Here is a 22630-nt window from a genome sequence, read left to right on the forward strand (position 1 = left end):
GAGACTTAACAGGTGGATGGATAATAAAGAATTACATAGATTGATGAAACCAAAGAAAAAAAAAGCAACTAAAAAAAAAAAAAAAAAAAAAAGATGCAGATCACTTTGAATTTAAAACAGTGCATTTGAAAAAAATAAATGTTGATCGTCCACATGCCTGTCACAGAACCCTGCAGGCATTACAGGTATATCAGGAATGTTTATTGGCAGTGCTTACAAGTGCATCTGCAAGATTCACTTTAAACATCCCCTGCCAGCTATAGGCACTGGCGCATAATCCCTTCCAGTTACGGTGCCTGGGTCATGACTGTGTTTGTGTCACAGTCGGTTGTTTTTTTAAAGAGCAAAAAATATGGGCTTGATAATAACTGTAAAAATGAGCAGTTTTCCTTCTTTGGTAGAAAGAAACCGACAAGAAGTAATGGTTTGTTGTGACTGGCAAGAGATCTCGCTGATGCAGTGTTTCAAAATAAATCTCCTTTATTCTCCAAAAAGGACAGATTGAGCCTGTTGTGGAGATGCTTGTTTCCAAGATTAAGGTGTACCGTAGATAGAGAAGAATGAAATGATAGTTTTATGCTGGACTTTCAACATGCAACATCTTAATGGTATATTAAGCAGAATGCAAGCAATTAAAGATAGATTTCACTATACTCACAATACATCATAAAGCTGTTTCAATTGGATAAGAAATTTGTTTTTTCATGCAGTCAATTTATTCTTAACCGACACTGTACATAATTGATATATTGTTTTGAAATAGCATTCATGAACAGATAATTTACATCAATTGCCAATGGTCCCAACTCTCAGTGTCCTTTTATATGCAAAGTTTGTCTTCAACGACAGTGGTCAATGACATATACAAAAATTCATAAATATAAACAAGGCAGTGGTCTTAAAAATCAAATGAAAATTCATTTCATCTCAATTTCAATTCCAGCTGTCATAATTATCTTTCACAATGTTATTTGCAGTCACTCCAAAACATCAGATTTTTATTTTTTGGCTGATCATTTTCTCATTCATCTTGTATTTTCACTGGCAGTTGCACTACTTTAAAATCCAGGAGGCAACTAGACAGAAACTGGAAGGAACAAGCAGAATACTTAGGATTGGTGATGAGGTGACATAAACTGTCTGATAACATAAATGTGAGTCACAGGACCCACTCCCAATATTTGACAGCTCAAACTTTTGAATTTTTTATTAAATCCTTTGTCCTTAACATAGTCTTTGTAGAAGATTGTGCAGTCTTGTTGTCTCCACTTGAAAACACAGTTTTTTGAATAAACAAGTTTGCTCTCTCCCCTTAGCCTTTCAGTTCAGTCCCGTTAATGAATTTTTTGTCTCCACCTCGCCTTGCAATCTGTAAATGAATGTGTTTGCTGTCTCTACTTATCCTTGCAGTCCTGGTTTTGTCTATCTGGGGAACCAGGCCATTCCAGAATGCAGTTCCTCAGCTATGGACTCTGCTGAAGCATGCAGTCTGCAAAAGTCTTTAATAAGTGGCTGGCTGAAGATACACCTGTTTAACCCCCAGCGAACCCCCTGCCTTTCTTCTCCTCATGGTGTCCCCCTTTCCCTTTGTACTGACCTGTCGTTTTGGTTGTTCATCCAGTTCCTTCTAGTGCACAATGAGCATCTTCACCATAAATACTTGTCTGTTACAATATTACATCATCATCAACACCAACATGTTTTTTAGTTGAAATATGACCCAGCTTTCTTTGACTGGAAGGGCAATAAAATTGTCCTTTTCCCTTACTTGGAATACCATGATGTTTGTCCACAAACAAGGATAAAATAAAACTGCTCGTCAGTCTGTAAATTTACATTTACTGAATAACAGGGATCTAAATCATCAAACATACCGGGTGCCAATTTGTTATTTATAGACTAAACATATACACTACAACATTTCTAAATGCATCATTGGAAGTCGAATCATCACAAGACTAAAAACAAGTCCTCCCTTTTACTAAAGTCTTAACAACAAAGATTTGTCTCAGTATGATCAGCAGACCTTTCATTTAAAATGTTTAATAATTTAACATCCTTCAGATGAAAATCTATGCTGCAGACTTGCTGACAAGCATGTCTCAAAATGAAGGCTATTGCCTTTTTGGTGGAGTTAAAGGGAAAATTCAAAATTCATAGAAACTTAAAGCAAACTCACCAATTAATAAATATTTATTCCTTGCATTCATAAATATTTCACTCAGGTTCAACCAGAGTCAAATCACATTTGAAATAAATCTGTCCAACATTTGAGTTCAGAAAAATATGTACAACCCAACTGTATATGTGCTTGCACATATGTAGACACACACAAATGCTTGTAGTATTTCTGTACACTGGACTCGTCAACTGTTTTCCTTGTGAAGAGATATTTAAGAATAACACTTCATCTGTTTAGGCTTTAGCCAAAAAGAATGCAGACTTCCTGATGCAGCTGAGACCCCTTCTCCCCTGCCTGTGAACAGTAATGGCTAGCTCCCTTTCCATGGCCAAGGTTGATGAGGTAACGAGCATATTCCAGGAAAACAGCTTCAAACAGAGGACCTGCACATTAACAGTTGTGGCCTCAGTAATGAGCAGGAGATATGCATACAACTATTTTAGAAACTATGTCACTCCAAAGAGGTTTTTGACAGCCTATGGTAACTGATGCATTAACCTCAGCTCAAGAAGTTTCACTAGACAGGGGTGTCTGATACAGCCAGGATTTGCACCTTGAGTTCTGGCCCTTCATCAAAGAGCATTTTAAGTGTCAAACATGACACTTGGAGCAAACTACTTTTTAATCAGCATTCATGAACATTCGTATTTCAAACGTGCTGCTAATGAATAAATATTTACTTTCAGCTATAAATTCCCTATCAGTGACATCAAACTGAACCTCTCTAAACACATTCTGAAAGGTAAAAATAAAAGGTGATTGCTTCAAAATACTGTTTGTACCTGTATCATTAGTCTTTGCAAGGACACCAAACTCTATACAAGCCTCGATGAAGCAAGCAGCTCGATCAAAACAGCGCATGCTATACAGCATCTCCACCACTTTGTGAAACTGTCCCAGAGATAGCATCACCAGCAGGGCCTTACTCTAGCACAGACACGAGACAAAATATGGGCATATATGATGATGATGAGTTAGACACAAAGGACAGGGATAATAATGTAAAAATGACAGCATCACACTCACTGTTATCACAATTATCCCTCATTCATCTCTTCATATTGACATAAAAAGAGCAGATATGATTCAGAGGCTGTGACAACAACAATCAGCTTTTGAATGCATGCAGGCACAGAGATTTTGCAGCTCCTGTACTTAGTGAATACACTGATCACTAAAAGCTTGAGAATATTCCTTTAATCCTTTCTACTCACTAATGCTTGTAAAAGTCTTCTTATTCAGAACAGTAAGTTCATGTCAAGTTTGTAGATACTTAAGTTAGTTACTTCTTTTGCTAGGTTATAAAATGTAACTGCTTGCATGTCAGTTGTTAACCTCTTTTCAGTCCTGGGCACAAGCCTATGGTGAATAAAGAAGTCTTTCTCTCTCACACACGCATTCACAAATACACACACACACATTCTTGCCTACCTTTTGATTAACTTGTGCTGTGCACAGATGATCAGCCCAGCGTTTCATCACTTCATTGCATTCGTTGAAGTCCAAAGTGGACTGGAAATAAAAGGCAAAAAAAATAAACAACCCCACCCTATATAAGATGTTACATTAAGGCCATACAACATAAAAGATGAGACATCACACTGCCACTACAATGTGTGTGTATATAAAGAAATGTAACTCACCTTGGCTAGCCACACTGCTTGGTCCCATGATCCATACGTTTGCAGGTAGCGACAAGCATCCAGCCCCTTGTCAATTAGACAAAGCAGCTGCACCCCCTCTGCTAGGCGACCACTGGCAATCAGATTTGTGCCCACAAGCTTCATTGTGCTCTGTGATGCACCCGATGACCTGACACTTGCTACAAGGCAGGCCCTGATGATATGTTATAGTTAAACACTTAATAAAAACAGGAAAAAGTGAATGTGTTAAAAAGTGTTAAAACACCTAATGCAGAAAGTCTCACACACACACACAAATGTATCATAGATTTATAAATCCATTTTTTTTTAAATCCCAAAATACTGTTCTACTTAAACCTGAGAAAATCTGTGTACTAGAACTCATGTAAAAAAAATTAACTCAATTGTTAATCAACATAGGTAAACTATCAAGAGATAAAATAGTCTAATCAGACAGCATCATTAAAGTGAGACTCTGACTTAATTAATCAATCCATTGTGCCTTTGAGATAATTTAATGTAAGTAATTTAATCAATAAACATTTACCTGAGAGAATCAATGTAGTAGGACTCATTTTCTGCTTCTGTCTCCAGCAAAAGTTGTACTGCACGATCAGTCTGTCCAAGCATTATGTAGTTCTCTGCACACTTCTGTGTGTGGTCATAGGTGGCTCGTTTGCTGTCATGCAGAGCCACTCGATCCAGCTGATACTTCTACAGTGGGGATGGGGCAAAAGTACTTGTCTGTCAGAAAAATGCTGCTGTGCTAATAGTTCTTAATCAGCTAAGACCTAAGAAAAAGATCCCTCTCTCTCTCTTTTTTTTTTTGATGATTCCCTGTAACTACTTCCTCACCATGACAGGGAGAAACAGTACAGACAATCTTTGTCTACAGCAAATTGATCTACAGATCCAATTTCAACTGAAATTGAATAAAATTTCTGTTGCAGTCTGACAAGTTTTTTCATCTTGCTTTATTGAACTTTGAACCATGTGAGATCAGGTTATTGTGTATAGCAAACTTCAGTCCTATTTCACACTTGCACTTTTGTCAGTACAAATGAACAGTGGGTCTAAAACATTCCTTGATTGAGGTCATTGAACTACATCTATAGAAGAAAAACTATAACCTTATAGCTCTGGTTGTCACATAAAGCATCATAGCAGCGCTCAAGTGGTTGATCCTCAAACAAAACAGAGATCCGTTTTCGTTTTTGTTCATCTTCCGAGTCCATAAGTACTACAAGGTCACTGGCTTCCTGATAGCTGGGAGTAGGTGGGATATAGCGATCACCCCCCTCCCACTGAGCTGTAGAAGCACTTATATCCTACACAGCATAAAAAAAAGAATTAACCAAAACACAGTAATCAAACTAATGCTCAAGCTATTTAATAATATGTTTTTGTTAAGTACCATCAAATTATAAAAGACATTTCAAACACTTTAAAAATAACTTGATAAGAGATTCTGCAAAATGTATCTTACAATTTTGCAAGTGTCAAGAAAAGGGTTAATCATTCATTATTTTGGTTAACCATAAACATAAGAATGTTAAAATGTTTCCCTTTCCCCCCAAATCTCTAAATGCATGGACATCCTAAAAGTATAATCAAAATCCACAGATCTACACAAAAAGCTTGATTATTGAATCTCTTCATGAGTGTTTTAAAAAAGTTCCATTAGTATGAAGTAACAGACATGTCTGTTTTCAGTTATACATTTACTGTGGCTAATCTATCAAGTGCTGACCTGATTCTAGATCTAAATGTGCACATTTTCTTTCAACATAATTTTTATACTATTGTACACCTCATACTAAGAACTTGACCTTCTAGGGACTTTCAGGCAAGGCATGTGAAAATGTAAGGAGCAATCTGCTATTTGTAAGTAAGCTTATCAGTACCTTGGCTGAGGACCTTGACCAATAGATCCGAAGGTAATGCAGAGCAACAGTCCAAAAATGAACTTCAGCCTCATCTCCAAAGAGTCTAAAGAAACACACATTTCACATTATAAAATGATTAATGTATCTGGACATGCAGTCTGGTAAATTGGTGTTACTAGGTGCTTAAAAACACAACTTGAGTTAAGATTGGTTTCACCTCAAAAGTTTCCTAGAAAAAAAAATAGAGAGGTATGACAGGAAGTTTGGTTTGTAATAATAACTTACATAAACTTTTACTTTATTTAGATATAAAAATATGAATTTTTGATAGAATGAGTGTAATGCGTTGTAGTAGGTCTTATTATATTTTGTGTATGAGTGGTGTCCTACATCTTTAGTCTTTGTCTGTTTGTGTCATTCGGACCACATAATTTAAACAATAGACGCCATTAAGAGGCAGTTGAACATGACTGTTTAGAGATGCATAAAGAAGACCAGCTGAAAACAATCTGTGAATAATGAAAGAATAACATTCTGATTCTACTACCAGATGGATAAGCTGTGTTGTTGTTGTCTTGTTAAACAATGTACTTTCTCCTGACTTTCACCTTTCTTACCGCTGTCCATAATCAACTGCCTTCACTCTTTATCTCTGTTACTATAGCAAAAAGGTCAAACATCTTGTTCATCCTGACTACAACTAAAGATCAACCACTTTCGTTCCGTGGGGAGTGGGGAGGGCATCAAGGTGTTTGTAATTCATCATACGAATGCACAAACAAGTGTATGTATGACTTATTACAATTCTTCAGCACTCAACAAACCAAGTTCAAACCCACAAAAAAAAAATCCTGTACAATACCTTGCAACAATTAAGCATCGTTCTGCAGTTCCAAACTGGCACTTGGAAAGATAAGCCTTTAAAGAGCTAAGAACCAAAACAAAAATAATTTCATTAAAACATTAAAATTCAACATCCTCCCCCACAATATAAAAATATTTCAATATTTCTTAGTATCAAACAAGAATGAATGGTTTAGAATCATTTTGGTGCAAAAAAAAAAAAATGCTTAGAGGCACTCACATGCACACATGAACACATGTACCTATCTGTGAAGAAACATGATGTACACACTAACAAACTAACCTGTCCAGCAAGGCCATTTGTGAGCTGATGGTATTCTGCAAGTCCCTGTCTTCCTCTCGAAGGTCAGTGAGAGTGAAGGAGTACTCCTGCTGCCAGACCTGATGCTGCAAGAGGGACTTGAGCAAGCCAGCACCCTTGCTGCTTAACAGGTAAGGGCACAGGACTGGTTCTAGAATGCACAACACAACCAGCTTACTCTGTGAAGCTATCTCTTGCATCAAGATATCAATGTACAAGCTGGTGACATTCTGGAAAATGTGGCTACTTTGCAACTGAATACTTTTGTCCTTTAAAAATTTTGTAATGGCACCCACCTTCCACTATTATTCAAGGTGGGAGTAGGTGGGATTTAATAAACAGAATTTAATATGTTTTTAAAATTGTTGTGAAGTTTCATTCTATTTGATAATGACATTGCTTTATGTTGACAGACATAAAATTTTCATTGTAAATTGTCTTCCTTTGATATTTACTATAGGGGTTTAAGGACTACAACTGCTCTTTAACCAAATGAATTATTTGTCCCTGGGCTACAAAGGGACAACAGTCTCGATAGCGAGAGTGCTCTTCTCTCAAGTGCTACTCTAAGATTATTATTTAAAAAAAACCTTCCATGTGGGTTCAGCAATTTTTTAATTAACCTTCAAGGCAGAAGTGGGGAAAGCTTGGAGGGCATCTTCATCGGGTCATCTGGTAAGTATCAAAGAATTTACAATAAAAATGTTATTTCTTCTTTAACTTTACCAGACAACCCGATTATAGAGAAAAAAACTATCAGGAGGGCTCTGCCAACCCCCATGCTGATCAACATGTCTTTAACAATTAGCAATGAGCAGCCGAAATCGGGCGAACAAGGCGCAGGATGTCAGAATAAACAGGTTATGGAGGTAGAACACCCCAACAGTGGAGTCCGAGCGCCACCACACAGAGGTAATAATGTCTACAAGAGTGACATTCTGCTGAAAGGTCAGGCTCACTGCAATTGCCAAAATCTTATGCGCCCATACTTTGAACCTGTGGGATGCTGAAGGAAAGAGCCACCAGAAGAATCTGTCAAGTTCTTGGGTTTGGCCAGGACTTGTGGGAGAAGCACCATCGGACAAATGCCAACATTCTGTTCCATTGAATGGAGAGTGAGCTGACTGCCAATGCCAGAGGGTCGGGAACTGGAGACACAAAGGTAAGCAGCTTCATGTTCCAGCTGGTGGCAAACAGGTCCACAAGCAGCTAGGAAAAAAACCTGGCATGTGTGTTGAACACTGATGTTGGCGAAGAGACCATTTTGTTGGCGACCTCTAAGAGCTGCAACAGAAGGAATCTGCCAACACACTGAGATGCCCCAAGATGTGTCTAATAAAGATTTGAACTTTATGATCCTCGCTCCACATCCAAATTTTCTACACTGAGTTCCTCCTTGGCGCCACTGTGGAAATATTGGACAGAATCTGGACTCCTTGGCCTTGTAGTGGGATCATCTAGATACCGAGGGCCTCCCTTCTTCATTGGAGAGGCTAGGAAGGCCAAGGCCTCTGTATGGTGAGGGGTCTCTCATGAGGCAGACATATCTTGTAGTGCAGGGTCTGGAGGTGCATACCCAGATGAATGAAGTTCAGAGATGGTTTTCTTTTCTGGCTTCTGGAAGTTGACCAGCCAGCTCAGCTCCTTTAGGTCTTGAAGACAAACGTCTCTGTCTAGTGAGAGGATGTTCGGCCATTGTCCATGAAGGAGCAGGTCGTCGAGGTATTTCAGGTATTTCAAACAGGGTATTTCAGTCATAGCCAGATGGTAGCCAGGGAAGTGCTCATCCCTCTAGTGAAGGCCCATGGTGTGGCTGACAAGCAGAAAGGAAAGGTGATGAAAGACCTTCCCAGGTAAAGCATAGAAACTGCTGGCTGGATCGGCAGATGGGATATGAGGATAAGCATCTGCCATCGATGCTCACAGCATAAAGTGTCATACTGATTGTGTTGTTTCCATGGCGAAGAGGGGGACTCCAGGTAAACTTGTTGAGTGTATTCAAGTCTAGAATCAGCCACCATTTCCCTGCAGGCTTTAGCACCAGAAAAACACTTGAGTAAATGCCTGGTGTCAATGTGGACTGCAGTTTCGCAATGGCTCCCTTGAGCAGCAAGACGGTGATCTCCTGTCTCAGGATGCGAGCTTGGCTGATGTAAGAGGGGCCTCTTCATACAAGCTCCCTTGTGCTAGGTGGCCGGCTGGTAAAACCAAGGAGAGGCCATCCTGGACCATGCCAAGGACACAAAGGTCAGAAGTAACTTGATGCAGCCAGACTGAAGTGTAGTTGTATAGACAAGGATCAGGGTGAGGCGAGGTCCCTATGGTCGAGCCAGGGTCCAGCAGCAATGAACTGTCTTGTGCCATGCCGCTGGAGTAGTGGACCACGTTGGGCTGATGGGGAGCACCAGAGGGTAACAAGCACCCTCAGCTGGTGCTCCAGTCGGGGAGGCAGGGCCGACAGCCTCCGCAAAAACTTCTTGGCCTTGTTGGTCCTCTTCGCCCTTTACATGTTTACAGAGTGAGGCCACCCCATCCTTTTCTCCCAGTCTTCCCCATTCCCAGCAGATTCCATCCAACATGTAGATTTCTGGACATTCCATACCACCTGTGCAAAAGTCCCAGCTCTTATGGGAAGAACAGAAGTAGCACAACATGCAGGGGAAGTGAGCAATAGCTGGAAACTTTGCTTGATAGCAGTTTAACATCTCCGTGAAGCCAAAAAAAGTCGTAAGAATTCTGCTCTCTTCCACCTCTGGGGGTTTAAGTGATTTCATTCTATTTGTGCACTTATTTCTGTGAGTTCAGCCAGAGCAAGAAGATGAGTTCGCACACTGTAGTCCTTGAAGTGAATGGTTAGAGTGAGATGTTGCTGTTCATGTACATATAGCCTCAAAAACCAAATGAAAAGACTGCTGAATCCACATGGAAGTTAAAAAAAAAAAGTAGTCTAAGGGCAGCACTGAGCTTAAGAGAAGAGCATTCTAGTTATTGGGACTGCTGTCCCCTTGCAGCCCAGGGCAAATAAGTTGGAGCCCTTAAGCTCCTTTGGTCAGGTCCTCTGGTAAAGTTAGAGAAGAAATGGTGTACTACTTTATTACAAGTAAAAGTCCAAATTTAAGTAAAATTACCTGCAATGGCAGAAATTTTAGACAACAAAATAGTAAAAAGCATCCGGAACATATTTGAAGACATTGTTCATGCAACTTAATGTCACAGGTAGTCTTGCTAGAATCTAAGTTTCTAGATACTCCTGCTCCAAAGACAACAAAACAGGTTTCTATTTACAACACTTCTAACTTCCTCTAGTAAACTGTCCCACACTTTAGTACACACTTTTACTCATGCAAAAGCAGTAAAAGATGAGGCTAATGTATTTTAACTGCTTGCTCAGCACTGACTGTACCTGCCAGCTCCCAGTTGTCAATACTTGAGGATGATGACCGCATATCCAGAGTCATAATATGCAGGCAACTGTTGGCAGTGACTATTGCAGGGCGGTCCGATCCAGCCCACTCACAGTCTACCACCTTGGAGATCTCCTTTGGGCTCTTGATAGTGTGCAGAATCTCTGCCTGCAAATCAGAATCATGCTAACCATTATCTTGATCACTTTTTCCATTGCCACATTACTTCTTACACAATCTCCTATGATATCCTGGGCATTGCCATAATGTTGACTCCAAGTTTTGAGCTACATGCATCCATTATCTGGTAGACAAAGGCATGGTGATGATGGAAAAGGACCCAGCCCACAATCTTACCTTCCCTTCCGTCGTGATATCCCAGATCATAACTCCATCATTGTGAAGTGTAAAGAACTTCATGTTTTCCCGTCCTGGAGCAAACCGTATCTTCTTAATCCAGCCACGATTAGTTGGTGTGGTTCTAAAAGTAAAAAGTAATAAACAAAAAATATTTAAGACACACGTGCATGTTAAAAAAGAAAAAAAATCATACACTTTCTTCGAGAAATCCACTTTTCTTCTAATCATAACGAATTTTTACAATTTTTATGCTTTTATGCAGACAAATTATCTTGACCTATGATCATATTTTTAAAGACTGGTTCTCAACTAGGGTTAAAAAAAATTACATGAAACACTGATTTATCATCGGTGAATGCTGGAAAAGAGCAGAATGTCATCTTCATAGACTAGTGTTGAGTATACATAGTAATAGCACTGAACAGCACAAGACTAATAACTGTGGAATAAACCAGACCTGGAGACCTTTGCTTTTAGATCCCAAAGACACTGAACACCCTCTGCATCACCAAATACCAGGAAGTCTCCCTTCCAGGCCATCGAAGTTATCCGCCCAAGTCCACTCTGACAGAACAACAACATATTGAGAAAAAAATCAACAAAAAAGAATTCTTAACTAAAGACAGAAAATCAAAAAAACAAACAAACAAACAAAAAAAACCCCAGATTGATAGTTGGAACCTTGGTCATAATAAGAATTATTATATTATTACAAAAATATATCATTCGTTCTACAAATGCTAAATGGTAACTATATTTTGACGCCTAAGAAACCCACAAATGCATGCACATGCAAGAATGCACACACATATGCACAATCTCTCACTCATGCACACTCATACCCCACCCACACACACACACCCTCCAACCACCCACCAACCCACACACAACTTTACTAGATTTTATAATTTACCTCTGGAGGTATTTTGGTGACATCAGATATAGCGTTGCCCTCTACAATAAAGTGGAACACAGTACAATCTTTGTCTGTCATGACAAAATGCTCTCTCACTGGCACTTTTGCCTGATTCTTTTTTTCCCTGGAAACCATATAAATATAAAATATAACAAATTATATTTGCACAAATATGCATGTGTGTGCACACACATACACAAAAAAACCAACACACACACCCCACCCCCAACACACATATATAAGTCACTGACACATCCACACAAATGGACAAGCACACATGCACAAGGGCTTGTATGGACACATACATATAATATCCATAGGCTCTCTTACACACCCCTTTAGACATGCAGACTGATGAAGAAATCAGAATACTTATAAAATCTCACTTTCCAGTGCCAGTATCCAAATTGTCTGTTGACTGTGACCCACTTTGTGTTGCCTCTTTCTCATCAGCCAGTTTCTGGAGAGGGGATTTCTCTTCAACACTGCTGTCAAGCAGTCTCTTCTTCAGGGTCTTGAGACTGTGTGATGGCGACCATGCCTACAGACATCAAATTATTTTGTAAAAAATATCATTAACATTTTAAAGACAATTGTAAGAGGGTATAAGGTCTGTTCAACTGACCAAACAGAAGCACCCCTTTACCAGCACTTACATATCATTGTTGCTTAGATATAAATACTGACTAGCTTTTTTTTCATAAAATTATTCGAACTACTGTTTGGTAATGTATCTTACACCCTATACTGCAAATGTTATGTAGATTTTTGTTATATATACATTGTAAATGTTTGTACTAATGTAATATGTTGCAATGAAATAAATGTTTTAAAAAAACCCTTTAATACCAAAACTACCAATAATTAGTGGAGATTTACAATGTATTTTATTTGACATTTGATATGCCTTAGCTCACCATTGATGTTGGACGAGGAAAACTGCGTGGAAGTTCTCGAATAATGGTCTGTGATCTCAGGTCCCATAGCTCTAGTGGTTTGTCTTTAAAGGTGATGACAAAGTACTGTCTGCAGCAATAAACACACAAAGGTAGCTGTGAAAGCAGAAGTGTGAACAAGAACAACACTGACAAGTCAAATATCAGTCTATTGGTATGCACTATCAATTCCATCATTTCAGCATCTTACAATTGATGAATATCTAATGTATCAATTTATCAGTATGTCTATCAGTAATACATTATTTCTAGCACTTAATGTTGCTTTACTTAAAGAGACAGAGAATAAAAAGAAATAATTTTGCTTCAAAGTTTGCCTCGAATAGATAAGAAACTTCATAAACTCACTTAAGGTGTGAAACTTGAAGTTGTTCTATGGGTGTTTCTTCATCTTTGTTAGCTCGCAGCTGAGTTTGTCTTCCTATAAGCATTGTTTAAAAAAAACAAAACATTCTAATATGCAACAGAGAAGGCAGTACAGATGACAAAGATGAGCTTCAAATAATTTTAAAACAACCCAACATTTGTTAGCCTATTAATTCATTGTGATTTTTACAAGGATTTTGCCTGATGACATATAAATATTGATATTGTCTTACCTGAAATAGTGTCAACAAAAAGTACTTCATTGCGGACCAGGCCACTGGGGCCTGGGTTGGGAAATGCATGGGATATAAAATGCTTAAGAGAAGTCCACTCTATGCCCCTGTGAAATTTAAGAAAAAGGTAGGCAAATGAATAGCTCAGTGGAGTTTTGGAAAACAAAACATTTCTGAAAATTTAATTTATAAAAACAAATCAAAAGAATGCTGTAAAAACATTGACATTCCATGCTACCCCACACATTCTAATTAGCAGTCTCACAATGTTCTTGTTTACAATACTTCATAGCAAAAATGAGACTCTCATATCCATTATGCTGGTCAACACTGAAATTATTACTAACTTAAAAAGGTCCTAATCTGTAATATCTTGGTGTGGTGAACACAAATATGACCATGAAAAATCTTTATTGGCTCTTGTTTTGAAGATATTTGATATGGTTCATTTTCTGATTTACGTTGTAAATTTCACAATAATAATAGTAATAATGAGTATTTGTAATGCGCACCACCATGACCAAGATAGATTGCACTTGCTGCATAGACCAGTAATGATACATGAACAGTGGACAGTAAGATACATATAGGCACAGAACATAAAGCAATGGATGAAGGTATGAAGGATACTGTAAACAGTTGGAGCTGTACTTAATGGTTAACATGACAGACAGTATTACAAGGGAGTTAAGGATAGTATTTCAGGGATAGTACTTTGTGAACATATGTTTTCATAGTATTTGAATGTAGCCTTGGAGTCAGAGTGGCGAATGCGATGTGGAAGAGAGTTCTAGCAGCAAAAATGGAGAACGTCTTTTGTCTATATGTGATGGTCTTTGTGGGAGGGAGGGATAGAATGCGTGAGTCTGATGAGAAGCAAAGGTTTGAGGCAGGGGTGTGGACAGTCAAGCTTTCAGTAAAGTAGTGGGGGAAGGAACCTTCAAGGAATCATAGCATAGAGTTGAGAGCTTGTAATCTTGTAAATTTATCCAGTAGGACTGTAACAACATCCTAAATAAGACTAGAATGATGTGATATTGCATCACATTGCATAATACCATCATGCACACATCATCTAGAGTAAGGTGACCAGACGTTTCGAGGTTGAAAGCGGGACATGTGCCGATGATGATGTCGTCACCGTCAAAGAACGCCGAAAAAAGTGATTTTTAAAAACAACCGGGACATTTGATGGACTTGCCAGAAAGCCAGAAAGCGGGACATTGGGCGTCCCGCCCAATTAGCAGGCGGGACACGAGGTCAAAAGCGGGACTGTCCCGCCTAAAGCGGGACGTCTGGTCACCTTATCTAGAGTTTATTGCATCATTTTCTGATGCAATGCTGTACTACTGCCAGGCGGCTGCTGAAGAAAGCTGATGTCAGCTGTGTACTATATAAAGCCCAATTATAAAGGTTGAGCAGTTAAAATATTTAAGACTATTGTTACATAAAACTGTTATTATTTTATCCATTCAGTTACAATACAGAACACTAATGCCTCAAAAGCGCGCAAATACCATGGACAATTTTTGCTGCATTTGTGGAGAAGAAACATTTGCTAAACTGAAGAAAAGTATCACTTCTCAAGTGAAGAAGGCATATCATTTTTACTTCCGATGCAAGATTAACGACCAAGACAAGCCTTGGGCCCCGCATCTATGCTGTGCTACATGTGCAACACAACTTTCACACTGGTTGAATGGCAAAAGACCATCAATGCTGTTTGCAGTCCTCATGATGTGGAGAGAAACAAGCAACCACACAAGTGACTGTTACTTGGTTCCTCCTCTTTCCGGTGGGGTAATGAAGCAAAAATCAAGAATAGTCTACCCCAAAATTCTGTCTGCATTGAGACCAGCATCACATTGTGAGGGACTTCCTATTCCACAACCTCCAGCAGAATATTCTTTTGATTCAGCTGATGAGGACGAGGGTGAGCTGACCTATTCTTCTCCTGGTCAGTCAGCATGCAGTGATTCAGATTTTCCCTGTGGTGCATCATCAACCCCAACACAGAATAACACAGGAAGAATTAAACGACCTGGTTCATGATTTGGACTTATCCAATAACAAGGCAGAATTGCTAGGTTCAAGACTCCAACAATGGAATCATTTAGAAGAAAATGTCACAATCAGGTCCGTTTGTAGCCTCTGCGGGCCTGAGGTATAGGGCATGTGCAGGTCATTAATTTGGAGCCAAGTTACCGTATTAATCAAAAGCGCGGGGCCCTAAGCAGGTGCCTTGTCTGCCTGCCCCGAAGCATGACCCTGGTCACAATTACTTCATGTAGAATACTTTTTGCCTATTGTCTACAAGCTTTCTCTGGAATGTTAGGGCAGAAAATTACAAGGAACTAGTAGATGACATGGTGATGAAGTATCAGAAACTTGGCTGCAATATGTCTCTAAAGATCCACTTCCTTCATTCCCATCAGGATTTTTTTTTCTTGACAACTGTGGTATGGTTAGTGATGAACATGGCAAACGTTTTCATCAAGATATTGCAACAATAGAAAAAAGATACCAGGGAAAATTGTCGACTACCATGCTGGATGACTACTGCTAGACACTCCTCAGAGATGCTCCTGAACAGCTGCACAAGTGATGAGCAAAGAAATCTGATTTAGTCTATGAGCTGAATTTTTTTTTTAAAGGTATTAACCATTATAAAAAAAACTAGAGCCAATTTTTCATTTTGATTGTCATATTCGTGTTGAGCACATAAAAGTTTATAAGATATGACTAATTTTAATTCAGCAACATGACTTACGTAAAAATTTGTTGGCCAGTGTTATCCATAATAAAAATATTACAAAGACAAGAAGGGCGCATTTTGATGTAGTCGAACAGGGGGAAAATGAGCTATAGAAGTTATGCTCCATCATGACATCTGGATCATTTAAGGAGTATCATGGTTGGCCAACACATTTCAATATTAGGAGAAACTAAATATATGGCTGCCAGACCTCACAGTGCTAGAGTGGAGGCTATATTCACGCTCAATATGGCCACTAGCAGCATTGGCCAGTTGTACTGTTCCACTGTAAGTGCCTGAAAGCAACATACATGCAGGAATACAGGATATTCCCAAAATAAAATCTTTATTTTATACAGTTTGATACCAGCTTAAAATAAACAGCACTTTAAAGTATGAATGTTAAAGTTTTAAAACAGTGTGCCTTTTATTACTAGCATTAACAAAAAAAATCTTCCATGAAAATTTTTTTAGCTGGTGCTCACATCTCACAGACTGCATTTGTAATTTTCCCCCTTAAGTTTATCAGAAAAAAAATATTGCTGTTGTAAAACCCTACCATCTAAAAATTCATTAAATTGATAATTGGGTTAATACATGTGTGGGTAGCGTGATTTTTAAGAGTAAATGTGTGCAGATAGTCATCATTAAGATGTATTTGTATTTAAAATTTGCAAAGAATACAACCCCTCACAGACACAGACACACAAAGAGAGAGAGAGAGACAGACACATGCACACACACAAAGAAAAAGGATGAAAGCTATTCCAAGTGAAAGATATACCAAGTGCAAGGATAGGTTCATAAATGTCCCAGTTCTTGTTGGTCATAGGTGGACACATGCGGATAGCTGTGATGTGGGAAGAAATGCCATTCAGAAGTCCAGTCATCAAAAATTTGAGCTGCACACTTTGGCCTTGCCGGCCTCCAGCATCACCAATTGAAGTGGCTATCATGTCTGACAGCCCCTGCACAGGCCGTGGTATGTTGCTCAGGATAGGAAAAGTAATTGCTTTCACATCTTCAGAGGTAATACTGTCCATATTAATGCTGCCAGGAGAATGCAGAGGGCTTGCTGCCTGTGTACTGTTGCATGCCTGTATCATGAACATAACATTTAAATTCTTTCCAAAGTCAGTTTTGCGTTTTTCAGACATTCTCAAATGAACTGAATACACACACAAAACTCTCTCCCTGCTTTAAATTACATCTGCTTTCATGTGTTTGTACTTCTTATTTATTCCCTCATGTTCTTGACAGGTACTAACTCAGTGCCATAGGAAAAAGTTCGGCTTTGATGGGGGAGTGGGGGTGGGGTTGGTGGTGACAAACTCTATGCTCACCTTGAACAATAGATTTTTTCCCCTCAATACCTTTTTTTTGAGGGGGAGGCTGCCCCCTTTACCCTTAGTTCCAATAGCTGAACTTTAGCTGAGCAGAGTAATTTAACCAGTCATAATAAAACTATTCCTACAAAACCTTACAACTATCTGTTAAGCCTTATTATATAGACATCCATATATATTCACAGAATGGCTTTTTTTTTAAGGGAAAAAATCCCCACCAGGTGCTCTGATGTTTTAAGCTCCCAGAAAATAACTCTGCTGTCACTCATCACAAGAGCCACGCTCTTCTCTGATGCTGGGCACATGGCAGCAGCACTGACACGATTGTGGCGTGTGACACGCAGCGGATCAGACTGACATCTAAGATCATAGGCCACATCCAGTGACACACTAGGTGGAGTGTCATCTGCAATGCAACACATGACCAAAAAAAAAAAAAAACAAAACCAAGGGTTAAACATGTCTATATAAGGATCTAAAACATGCTCATTAGGCAGATATTTCTCTGGAAGGATTATTTTCCTAATCATTCTTTGATTAAAAAAATATTTTTCTCTGAGAAGAGCACATTTCTATTCATAACATCTTCAGATTAACTCAAGCTAATTCAGTTTCAAAAATGAGAGACTTCATTATGAATATTTTAGGATCCCATATCTTTTTTCCATAATCAAAGTTGAAATTCTATACTTTACTTCAATGTTATTTTCTTCATTTAACTGCATTAGTTCAGACTATACCATATGACTATATGTTTGCAAGAAGCTCATTTGGCCCTTTTAAAAAAAAAAAAATCTTACAGCTAAGAAATTACAACTTCATGTTCATAATATTTTTTAAGCATTCTAAGGATGCTGAGCAATTGTGAGTTTAAAATAGCAGATGAGTGCATTTTTTTAGTAAATTTCATCAGTTCACTTTTATTACATACTGTAAAAGCCTGGGAAAAAGAGTAATATACAATCACCATATCTTCTTACCAAAGGCTCCATGTCCCTCTGGAGCAGGTGTTGAAATGGCATGCGTTTTACGTCGAACTCTAACTGACAAGCTACCATTCTCATGCAGGCATACTAACACATCCCTCTGCCAGCAAGCTATCACCTGTTGCAGAAATGGAAACAATTTATTGCACTCAAAATTAATTTCTGCTTTCTGGGAAAATAAAAATAAAAACCTTTGCATTTTAATTTTCTGCTTCAAGCACTGTTATTCTGACTGGAATGCTCCAGAATCAACAATCATCTTATCATGGCAATATCAGTACACAACTCTACAACACCAACATCTAGGAAAAGATAGAAATTTAATTTCTGCTTCAACTGTTTCAACTGTTATGTTTTCCTTACGACTATTTTCACCTAACCTGTGTGAATGGAGAACTTGTGCGGTCCATGGCAATGATGCCAACTGTCTGGTTTATTTGCAAGTCAAGGATAAGGATCTCTCGAGGGTACAGCAGCAGAATGTGGTGCCGACAAGACCTATGGAAACTTAACTGCAGGCACTCATTCAAAGCCACACTCTCCTCTTCTCCTGCTCCAGTCTTGTTACTAATAGACCAAAAACAAAAAACAAAAAAGAAAAGAAAAATGAATGCACTGAGTCCTGACTTTCGACTGGAGACTAAGAAGAAAGTTCTGATTTCTTTTTTAATGCTTATCAGATACAACACTTCCTTTCTGTATAAATGTTCCCAGGGGATGCTTTCAACATAAGGTTCCAAGCACTTGTCTTGATTCCAAACAAGACACTTATCTTGCCTTGGGAAGTTTTTTTAACCAGGTAATGATAATAGCTACGTTACTTAAATAAGAATCTTGAGATTCATTCATGTGGTTGGTAGCTTCATTTGGGAAATTGGGGTATTCTTGATTCTGCATGTAAAGCATGTTGTTTGTTCCTAGAACAGAAGTGACAAGGTCACCAGCCGCTGCTTTTCTTCTTCCCACTTTTGCTAACCACGGGCATTAGCATATACTAACATAAGCTAAGATAAATAAAATTCTGACAGTAACTGAGAAAAATGAGAAAGGAAATAGAAAAAGGTAAACTTCTTTACCTTGGTTTGCTTTCACCAACAAGAATTCGGGTCATTCGTTTAGCCAGATTTTTGGATGCAGATCCTTTCCTATCAAGGCTTCCTGAGCTGCTGCTGCGTGGCATTCCTACAGGAGATTTAAAACTTTCCTAAAGGAGGCTTTACAAAACATTTCATATTTAACTTTAATTGTAAGTGATAAAATGTCCAGTCTTAATCAGCTCTTCATTCTTTCCAACCTTCCTCCACCCATGTGAGTCAAAATTGAGAACTAGAATCAACATCACACACTGAGGTGCACCAATGAAAGAAAATTATAACCTTGTGTTGATGGATTGGATATGTAGAATTTCTTGCCATTGCTAGAGGGTGTCTTGGTAATAGTAAAATCATTGACAAATATGATGCAGTCTTGTCCAAGAACTGTCAAAATAAGAAACATCATTAGAGCATTTAGCTAATGTTCACAAGGGGACATGGCTTTACAGATTCAATTACTGTCATCACCATCATTGTTATTATTAATAAATTTCCCCAGTCAGTATAAAGACCGCAAATAGTTTGATATGTCCATAATTGTTTAATCTAGTCTAAATCAGAACAAGGTTGAAGTATTTGTGACCAACAGCAATAATGAAACTCACACTGACATGACTTGAGCATAGTTATATCATGGTATTATTCCTTTCTTTATTTAGGACTTCACAACTTACATGCTAAATTCTTAAGGTTGAACGGGTCAAAGGTAAACGACAGAAGCATTTCAGTGTAAGATTTTTTCCACAGCCGTGTACCAGTGTCTGCATTCCACAGTATCAATGTATATGGAGGATGCAGAGCCACTAACAGATCTCTTGAAGCATCCTGGTTTCGCAGCCATTCCAAGGCTAAATACATAGGGTGGCAAAAAGATAAAATATATATAAAATACAGTGATAAAATTTGCTGAAGCCACTGCTTTTAAAAATGTCTTTCATGTTACATTGCCATAACAGATAATACTTAAAAATAATTATTTCATCAGTAAATTGTGAGGCCACAGCAGAATCAAACCCCACATTAATGATGGTGATTAAAACAGATTCATGTGATACAATTAGAATCTGGAATAATCTGTTACAGCATATGAACCAAGAAACTTCTAATATCATGGAAATAAAAATAAAAACTAGTTTTCTAGAAATGTAGATTTTCTCAAAACCACAAAATTTACTGCGAAGTTCCACTAGATGTAAAAAACAGAAAATATGATGCTTCAGAAAAAGTGTAATTATATGTACCTTGGACTGGCTTGTTACCATCAGCAAATTCTGTTCTGCTGGAACCCTGCATAACATCCCACACTAAAATTGTGCCCATGGAGTCAGCTGATGCAAGACGCAAGTTGTATGGGCTATTCAAATCATGATGGTAATTTTCATTTGCCCATTTTACCTGCAGAATACAATAGGATTTTATTTATTAAATTTTAACATAATTCTACAAGTATACATCAAGTTATGAATATTAAATTTGCAACATTTTAGGATATGAAAAACTTTTTTAGTATCCTTTCTCACTTTACAGGAGTGTATAAGAAACGGTATTTAAAAAAGGGAAAGACCCATAGTCTTGTGGTGTAAGAATGGGCAGCGGCTTGGTAGAATGAGGCTGAGGATAAATTTATAGCTTTTCTTGCAATACAAACTATGAAAGCTTTATTTCTTAAATAAGGACAAAATCTTGAAAATGTCTGAACAAAATACCCACCTGAGTGACTATACCTTTGTGCTTATCAAGGACTTGCAAAACCTATGAAGGAAAAAACAGGTATGAAGGTGTCATGTACATGGTAATATGCACACAGATTTCATGAAACGTAATGAAAAGTTGTTAAATAACAACCATTTTTGTAACAAACTTAATTCCTCTGCCATAAAGGAAGCAGATATTTAATACTCCAACAAATTAAGTAAAGGCGGTGTTTGCAAAGAGGAATTTGTCAATAGATGTTAAAACAAAGTAGTTCATACCTGTACTGTTCTGGGATCAATAACTGTCACTAGATTCTGGCAACCATATGCCAAAAGGCCCTGCCATCCCCTGAAAATAAAATACAAATTGCTTTAAGGTTAAATGAGAGTTTACTTTTAAAAAAAAAGCCTGCTTTGCGATATAGCATCAATTATGAGTTGATTTTATCAAAGTAACATTATTTAATTGCAGATTTAATTAATAATTTAAATGACTTTGTTTCTTAGTTTATCGTCAATATTTTCAAAGAAGCTAAATTGAACCTTTTATATGGTGGCAGATTAAATTTCACAGATATTTGGATCACACATTCTGGATTATATTTCCCTGGGAACCTTGATAACCATAAAAAAAAATCAATGCTATGTTTTCTTAATTTTACAGTACACTTTTGATGTAATGAAGTTAAGTTTATAAAATCTGGATCACTAGATTTCACTTGACTGAACCTTAAAACGTTTTGCCACATCTGTCACACCCCCGATCTACATGCTCTTCGTCAAGCTACCTGCTATAGCAATGCAAAAAAATCTACTTAGTGAAACCACAAAAATATCACATAGTTGTTCGACACAGTGTATTCAACCAGAAATATTTTTGGTGCATTACTTTCTTTCACACCATCAACAGTTATTAATTTTCATTGCACTCTTCCCAGTCTTGGTGTTTAAGGTATATCGTAGGCCTGGTGGCTCATAGACAGTATCGTTCAAATGTAATCTCATGACAGATACGTGTTCTTTGGTGGGTGCTTTAGATACTGCAATGAAATAAATTTAATTAAAAGTCCGATTTCCTGCTTCACCAGGACGAAAAGATCCGCTGTTTGTGTGTCTTCCTCTCCGACAGCTGTCTTACATCTTTAAGGCAAAAAATTAAATGAATGTACCATCTGAGCAACAATTCTTAATCTGTCAATCCTAAAACGTTCTGTCATTAAAAAACATATATATATATTGCTGACGGGCCGATTTCGCACGGTACCTGTGAAGTCTGCAAGGTGATGAACTAATATAAAACGGGCAGTTTTCGTTTAAATACTTATATTCCAACACATACCAGTCGCACGATCCCTTATTTTGCGCGTGGAGCGGACCAGTTATGATCTTTGGGAACAGTTTCATCATTACTATATAAAATGGCTTTGAAGCCGAATATTAACAAAAATACTTGGCTGTAGGTGTTTTCTGGGAGTAATCTCACCACCGTACAACCATCATGACATGAGAACAGGCGATAAACTGTCGCAAAAAGCAACATTTTTCTATTTGCTTATATCCTCATACAAAAATATTTTTATTGAGATTCATTCTTTATAAATCAATATATACAGTAATTATTAGTATTTGATTTTAATTTTAAAA

The 22630-nt window shown here is 37.9% G+C and overlaps 1 protein-coding gene across 1 annotated transcript; it reads right to left on the bottom strand.

The window, feature by feature from the left end:
• Nucleotides 1–675: 675 nt before the first annotated feature.
• Nucleotides 676–22508, bottom strand: LOC112565038 (WD repeat-containing protein 11-like). The gene is made up of 29 exons (XM_025240269.1): nucleotides 22326–22508; nucleotides 21266–21335; nucleotides 21003–21044; nucleotides 20534–20687; nucleotides 19967–20140; nucleotides 19575–19676; nucleotides 19275–19380; nucleotides 18579–18765; nucleotides 18193–18316; nucleotides 17431–17618; nucleotides 16651–16963; nucleotides 16078–16162; nucleotides 13112–13218; nucleotides 12861–12933; nucleotides 12474–12582; nucleotides 11943–12097; nucleotides 11554–11680; nucleotides 11098–11204; nucleotides 10638–10761; nucleotides 10280–10448; nucleotides 6859–7027; nucleotides 6574–6639; nucleotides 5730–5814; nucleotides 4956–5153; nucleotides 4373–4539; nucleotides 3826–4018; nucleotides 3614–3694; nucleotides 2965–3109; nucleotides 676–2565 (listed from the first exon to the last, which is right to left on the bottom strand). The coding sequence occupies exons 1-29, from the start codon at nucleotides 22391–22393 to the stop codon at nucleotides 2423–2425; spliced, it is 3831 nt and encodes a 1276-aa protein (XP_025096054.1). The 5' UTR covers nucleotides 22394–22508; the 3' UTR covers nucleotides 676–2422.
• Nucleotides 22509–22630: the final 122 nt, after the last annotated feature.

Source organism: Pomacea canaliculata, linkage group LG5, assembly GCF_003073045.1.
Source record: "Pomacea canaliculata isolate SZHN2017 linkage group LG5, ASM307304v1, whole genome shotgun sequence".
Classification (NCBI taxonomy): Eukaryota; Metazoa; Mollusca; class Gastropoda; order Architaenioglossa; family Ampullariidae; genus Pomacea; species Pomacea canaliculata.

Coding starts and splice junctions, on each gene's coding strand:
- LOC112565038 (XM_025240269.1), bottom strand. CDS start 22,393: ATGATGAAACTGTTCCCAAAGATCATAACTGGTCCGCTCCACGCGCAA. Junction 19,381..19,574: donor ATCCAATCCATCAACACAAG/GTTATAATTTTC, acceptor AATCTCCTGTAG/GAATGCCACGCAGCAGCAGC. Junction 10,762..11,097: donor CTAAAAGCAAAGGTCTCCAG/GTCTGGTTTATT, acceptor TTTTACTTTTAG/AACCACACCAACTAATCGTG.